Genomic DNA, 7699 nt, shown 5'->3' with positions numbered 1-7699 from the left:
AATTCACTGGAATGATTTCAAGATGAGAGAGTCCAACAAGGGGTTTGGTCTTCACCCCCTGGAGTTTTGAAAATGAGAGGTGATTCCACATCGGACTGATTAGCTGCCATGCGGTTGTTTCGCCCAGCCAGAGGATCCAGCACTTGTGTGGTCAGGAGCAAAGTTTCAGGAAAAATCATCAGTCATTTAGGACTGAGATGAGGTGAAATTTCTCTGTGCAGAGGATAGTATGTATATTTCGAATTCTACAGGAGTGTGGTGATCAGTCACTCTGGAGATTTAAAGAATTTTGGTTGCCATGAGTTCACTCTGGCCTCCGTAATCTTCTCAGGGCTGATAATTATCCAAAATATTTGCAATCTTCCATATATGGAGCCTTGGACATCCCAGATTTTAATCACTCCATTGCTGGCTCCAAGCTCAGGAGTGAAACCTTTCCTCCCTTCACCTCTCTCTCTGCTCAAAAAGTGCTCCCTAGAGCCCAAGTTTTTGATTAAGCTTTTGGTCATCATTAGTTTGGCCAGCAATTTTGTCCATTCCAAATTACTTCTGAAGTGGTGTCAGTAAGGTAGTCCAACAGGGAGTTCAAGAATTTAGATCCAATGACAGTAAAGGAGTAGGGATATATTCCCAAGGCACGATGGTGCGCAACTCGGAGGAACCTGCAGTTAGTGGTATTCCCATCAACCTGCTGTTCTTGTCCCAATTGATGGCCAAAGAATTTTTTTTTCTGTGTGTGAGTTTATAAAACAGTGGTAAAAGGGCTATTAGTGGCTCAGAATGGGAAGTGCATTGAATGTTCATAACTGATCTCCTCCTTAAATCATACAATTATTCACTTTGTTTAAAATCACTCACTCAAAGTTGAAGCTATGACCAGGAAAACCAGTAGAAATCCACAAGGCGTTTTCTCACTGCAGACACTAGTACAACTGATCTTGCTCTATGGACCACATGCAATTAATCAGAGTGGGGAACTGTGGTACACTGGGTGAGAGTCCTCTCGTATTTTATTTGCAAAACCCAAAATAGAACCTGAATTTGGTAAAAACAAATGCATAATCTGAACAAATATCCAAAGAATTACTGTGGAACAGCAAATCATATATAAATAAATGTTGAGAAGATAAATAACAAATTTATTGGAGTACAGAAATGTTCGCAATTTCACAATCTCTCCAGAAGTAACCAAAAAATAACTGACATCTCAAAATAAATTATATTAATGAGAATAGGAACATCGAAAACAGAAGTGTGTTCTTTTAAACAATTTACAATCATGAACTGTAAGGAAGTAACAAATGACAAATCCTGAACTAATTAGCACAGTTGCAATTAACATCTTCCTTAGGCTACAATTTGAACAAGCCTGGTGATGTTTGCAAATGGTGTGGTCTTCACCTCTGAAATAAACTGCGAGTTTGTATGACCTCAGGGGTAGCAGGTTATCATTACTGGTGTTCCCTGACACTGGAATGAGACCAGCCAGATTTGATGATTTAAGGTTTTGGCCACAGTTCAGAACATGGCCATTTTCAACAACACACAAACAGTGACTCTCCTTCAAGCAACCCTGGAGCCTGATCACAATGTGGCTGATAAAATCCAGTGACCTGGAAAATCTCACAAATGATTACTATCTCAGTTGCTGATTGCAGAAGGAACACTGAATTGCAGTGGAGTCTGAACATCAAGGGGCATGTAAATGGTTGATCCAGATCCAAAATGAAATGAACAATAACTTTACTAAGATATGCAATGATACAGAGCCACGAAGGCCCAGATCTGATTCTTGGTCAGTGATAGCCAGGTAGTGATGGATAGTGACTACATTGCTGCATCACTGCTAGGCTCAAGAGGTAAGAAATAGTAAACCACGATCCCTACCCGATTACAAACTCAAGAGACTTTCTGGTAGTGAAATATTACATTCTGCAGGAAGGGGCTTGGCTGTGATAGACCACAACTGCCAAGCAGCTTGTACTTGGTGTACAGACTTGTTCTTGAACAACAGCCATCAGACAAGGTAGCTGAGGCCTGCAGAGTCCAAGGGCTATACTCATTGATGAGGTTAAGGAAAAATAATAGTGAATAGAGCACAGTCATTTTTCAGCAGTTTGTTTTGATCATCACTAATATGAAGTGAGCTGTCACTTGTCATCGATGAGCTTATGCAGATTATTAAGTAGAATTCTTGAATGATCCAAGTACTGTTCTGGTGTGCACCAAAAAAATGCGTAGCCCAAGGGCGTCGATGGATGACCTCTTCAGGAAAACACTCACAGAGCAAAAATTAACAAGACACATGCAACAGATCAAAACTGTGCACTGCTAAGTTTCCAATCAGTAAAAGCAATAGGTTTCACAGCTCACAGTTTAAAACACTCTTGTGACCTTTATTTTGGCCTCAGTGAGAAGTAGATCTATCCAGACAGTAATTATTTATTAGAGGTTTATTTCAATTGAATTTAGTTTTGAGCATTGGCAATGAACATTCATTTTACATAACCGTTTTGATTACAAAGCACATGGGGTCCATCAAAATTTCACAGTGAACATATGCTTACTGTGGCAATGGCATTTTTTTTTTGCAAAAATTAAGGATGATTTGGCCTATTGCTTTTACCTTTTTGGTTTCCCTCAAAGCATTTCATCTTTCAGAGCCCATGGCTGCAACATTTCACAAGCAAAATCTATTCTTAACAAGGTTTTAAACAGGCCAGAATCACACAGAGTCAGATTCAAATTAGTTTGATATGAGTTTAGATTAAATCAAATTGAAGAAAAAAATTCTATCCAATAATCTTATTTTAATATGCATTGTATGTGTCCTTGGAATCAGTAACCTTCAGTGCCAGCAATGCAGTGGCTTAAAGTACAAATGTTTTCAGGTGAGTACCACACTACTGGTAAATTTTGAACCCAGTCCCTTGGGCAGACTCTGTGATGATGGGGGGTGCAGTGTGGGTGGGTGCTGGTGCTGGCCGTTGGTATGTATCTGTGTGGTTTTCCTGGTGCTCTCGTAGAAAGGCAGGTATCAATGATGTCTTGATGTGAATGATTCTGGTGGCCATTACCTCACAATCAATCTGCATCATTACCTCACGGTCCTTGGGTTCGTTGATTAAATGTTCTGAAACACACAAATGTAGTGGCAAAAATTAGCAAGTTTATAAAGTGAAATATGCTGTGCCCTTACAAATGTAAGCATTTGTGATAATATGATCCAGTTTTTGAACAATGATATCATACACACAGTGTTTTCTGCAGTGTTGCCAATCTGAGTTCAATCATTGCTAAGTAACTCCAATTTCATGCTGAAAATGTGGATCATTTTCTTTCATGTACCAACCAGTAGGGCCAGTTTAAAGAAAATGCTGCCAAATTACAGTTTATTTTCTCAAGTCCTTTTCAATCTCACTTAACTGCTTGCTGAGTCTATACTGAAATGATTGCCAGCTGTAACAATGACACAAACAACCTGATACCGAGGAAGATGATTGGTACAAATAAAAAGGAAAGCTAATCCACAAATCTTGAAAATGGGAAAATGAAAAATATAAATAGAACCAGAAGTGCACCTATATTGAGAAAAGACAGCAACTAATTAAGTTCTTGTTTTTCTTAGTTTTCCCCAGTATTAATAAGGGGCTCTCTAATATTCTAGCTTAGAGTTCTGATGAAGGGTTCACATCTGAAACATAAACACCTTAGATCTCAACAGGGCCTGCTGTGTATTTGCAGAATTTTCCATGTTTGTTTATTAAGGCATCTGAACTAAAAGTCAGAGCTATCATGGAAAAATAATCAATGTATTTTTTTGATGCAAGTTGTTGCTATGACTTGGTCCACTTTAAAATGTGTTCTTGGAATACAGGGCATATCTTTAATCACCATCCTTATTTGCCATAATAAAGCGCTCTGGGCCCTCTTTGCTTTTACAGCTGAGCAGCTTGTGAGGCCATTCAGGTTCAAACATTTACTTGGGATTTGCCTTACACACACCAGATGATTAGCAAGGCAGGTTCTCTTCCCTTAAACTGTGAGTGAATCAGTTGGGGTTATATGACAAATGAGTCATTTTCACAGTTATTTTTCTAATGACAGCCCACTAACTATGAAGTGTTGTAAGGCACTGAAATGTGCCAGCCCTATGTGCCAGAAGGGTCTACAAATCACTCACTCTTTGAGGTTAATGGCTCGTTTCAGTGATGTTGTTTCACCACCACACCCAGCTGAGTGCAGCTATTGCTCTTCCATTGTGAGTGCCCAACTTAATCTCAGATTTCTTCAATTCTTTGGTTTGACTGCCGATGAAAAGGATGTGTTACCCAGACACATCATGTTCACTTTATTTTGCCTCCCACTGAAGAGAAATAAAATACCTTCTGCTTAACACAGTAAGCAAAAATGAAGTAAAGGACCAAATATATAGTTGTACAGCACAGAAACACTCCTTTCTGCCCACCATGTCCATGCCAACCTTTTTGGCCATCTACACTATTCCCATTTGCCTGCATTGGGACCATCTCTTACAGTAATTATTAAAAAAAATGCCATTGCCACAGTAATTATGTTTTGTGCTGTACTGCTGCCGCAAAAACAACACATTTCATGACATATGTCAGTGATAACAAGCCTAATTCTGTATCCTTCTTTGCCTTGACTATTTAAGTGTCTATCTAAATGCCTCTTAAACACAGAAATTGTGTCTGATTCCAGCACCTCTTCTGGCAGCACGTTCCAGATATATCAATCTATGGCACTGATACTCCTTCAATATTCAGTCCTGGCAAATCCCCAATAGTCACAGCCTGGTACCCATCTGTTCATTCTGATGCGCTTCCTGCTTTGTGGGGGATTTAATTTGCAGCTCATGTGATAAACAAGAGAAATACCGCTACAGTTAAATCGCTGAATTGTACACCTACTGGACCAGTATGAGATCATTGAATTTTGCAGCTGAAAAAATGATTAGATTTTTAAAAAAAACATCTTGTCTGCCAAAACGAATAATGAATTTGGACTGCACACTCAATTGACAGAAGTTGAAACCAGTGAGCATATGAAGGCAATTTACAAACAGCAACAAATTTCAACTAATATTAATTAAGGAAACCAAGACCATCTCTGACATTTCACTCTGATTCAGATTTAAGCCACAAATTGCCTCATCCTCCAAAATAAGTATTTTATGTGATACAATCTAACCACTTATCCTTGACAGTGAGTGGTGTGATCAACTATCAACATCTTAGGGGTCACCACTGACAGAAATTCAATTGGACCTTCTACATACATATTGTGACTGTGAGAGTCATTCAGAGGCTTGGTATACTGCAGGGGGTGGCTCACCTCTTGTCACCATAAAGTCTTTCCACTGATTACTTAGCACGATGAAACACACTTCACTTGCTCAGATGAGTGCAGTTGCAACACCATCCAAGAAGCTAAAACCAGCTCACTTGATTGGTATTCCACCACCTTCAGCATTCTCTCCATCCCTAGCATAGAGTGACTTGTCCAGACTACTTCTATAGTACCTCACAGACCTGTAACTTTTACCACCTAAAAGGGCGGCAGAGACACCTCTACCTGGAAGTTTCACATAAAGTCAAACACCACCTGACTTGAAACACATTGCTCTTCCCTCATCGTCACTGGGTCTAAATCCTGGAGCTCCCAGCTCAACAGCACTGTGGAAGCACCTTCACCAAAGGGTCCGCAGCAGCTCAAGAGGGTGGCTCACCACTACCTCGTCAAAGGCAGTAAGCAAGGCAATAAATGCAATTTGAAAAAGGAATAAATAAAAATAAACTCAATGCCTGAATAGCATTGGGATCAGATGGTGAGAACTAATGGTGTGGTGCTCAGGAGAAGGCTGCTTAGAAAGGACAGATTGAGAGAAAATTGAAAGGTGGCTGGAGAGGAAGGGAGCAAACATTATTTATGTGTATGAGAATAACACAACCTTCACAGTTATTTTCCCCAAATTAATTACTGGGAGACAACAGATTAAAAAAACCTAGAAGATTCCAGTTATTGCATCACAACTATATAGTAAAAATCCACAAAACATTTCACAGTCAATGAATTATTCTTTTGACGTGAAACCACTTGTGTTGGTCAATGTGGCAGATCATTTGCTCACAGTGAGAGTCCAGAAAATGTCAAGAAGAGACTGCTAACCTGCTTGGAGGGTTCTGCCTGCACTCCTCTGTGAAAGCTTCTACAAAGCGTGTGGCAGAACCTCAAGCTCACTGACACTCCTGGCATCCGTCCCTCCTTTAGACCAGAAGGAACTAACCAAGGTTAAAAATCCAGCAGTGTGGGGTTGAGAAGCCTCTACAGGTGACTACATAGGTTTCTCTTTGTCCTCTATTATCACACAGGCAAACAAGAGTATTTTTGGAAAATACTTCTAGCATATAAACAAAAAAAATGTAATTTTTGTCCAAGTACAGAAACAAACAGGCCTGCATTATTTCAACAATAGAGGTTTTTTATTGTCTGGACACTGACAGAGCTTGTCATGTGATGACAAGGTTGAAAAATACCATGCTGCAGTCAGAGGTTCCCACCTGCTTCAAAAGGGCATCAATCATACCAGTGCCCAAGAAGAGCAGGGTGAGCTGCCTCAATGACTATTGCCTGGTAGCACTCACATCCGCTATGATGAAGTGTTTTGAGAGGTTGGTCATGGCTAGAATTAACTCCTGCCTGAGCAAGGACCTAGACCCACTGCAATTTGCCTACCGCCACAACAGGTCTGTGGTGGACGCAATCTCATTGGCTCTCCACTTGGCTTTGGAGCACCAAGACAAAAGCAAAACATACATCAGGCTGCTGTTTATCGATTACAGCTCGGCGTTCAACACCATCATGCCCTCAGTACTAATGAACAAACTTCAAAACCTGGGCCTCTGTACCTCCCTCTGCAACTGGATCCTTGACTTCCTTATCAGGAGACCACAGTCAGTGCGGATCAGTAATAATATCTCCTCCTTGCTGACAATGAACACAGGTGCACTTCAGGAATGTGTGCTTAGCCCACTGCTCTACTCTCTCTACACTCATGACTCTGTAGCTAGGCACAGATCAAATGCCATCTATAAATTCGCTGATGACACCACTATTATTGGCAGAATCTCAGATGGCGATGAGGAGACGTACAGGAGTGAGCTAGTTTAGCTGGTTGAGTGGTGTTGCAACAACAACCTCACACACATCAGCTAGACCAAGGAATTGATTATGGACTTCAGGAAGGGGAAGTCGGGAGAACACACACCAGCCCCCAGAAAGATCAGCAGTCGAAGGGTGAGTAGCTTCAAGCTCCTGGGCATCAACATCTCAGAGGATCTATCTTGGGCCCAACACATTGATGCAATCACGAAGAGGGCACGCCAGCGGCTCTACTTCTAATGAAGTTTGAGGAGATTTGGTATGTCAACAAAGACTCTTGCAAATTTCTACAGATGTACAGTGGAGAGCATTCTGACTGGTTGCATTACCGCCTGGTATGGAGGCTCCAATGCACAGGATCAAAAGAGGCTGCAAACGGTTGCAGCCTCAGCCAGCTCCATTGTGGACACAACACACCCTGCCATTGAGGACATATTCAAAAGGCGGTGCCTCAAGAAGGCAGCATCCATCATGAAGGACCTCACCACCCGGGACACGTCCTCTTCATGTTACTACC

General features: G+C 41.0%; 1 protein-coding gene across 1 annotated transcript in view; it reads right to left on the bottom strand.

Annotated features, from left to right (window-relative positions):
- Positions 1-1108: 1108 nt before the first annotated feature.
- Positions 1109-7699, bottom strand: part of atf6 (activating transcription factor 6) — a 248852-nt gene continuing 242261 nt past the window's right edge. The window contains exon 16 of the mRNA XM_052012103.1: positions 1109-3133. Coding sequence (XP_051868063.1) covers positions 2904-3133 — 230 coding nt within the window. The 3' untranslated portion in view covers positions 1109-2903. The remainder of the gene's footprint in view (positions 3134-7699) is intronic.

The sequence above is a fragment of the Pristis pectinata genome, chromosome 3 (assembly GCF_009764475.1).
Source record: "Pristis pectinata isolate sPriPec2 chromosome 3, sPriPec2.1.pri, whole genome shotgun sequence".
Lineage (NCBI taxonomy): Eukaryota > Metazoa > Chordata > Chondrichthyes > Rhinopristiformes > Pristidae > Pristis > Pristis pectinata.
Note: the sequence above shows the minus strand (reverse complement) of the source record. Positions and strands in the feature narration are given on the sequence as shown.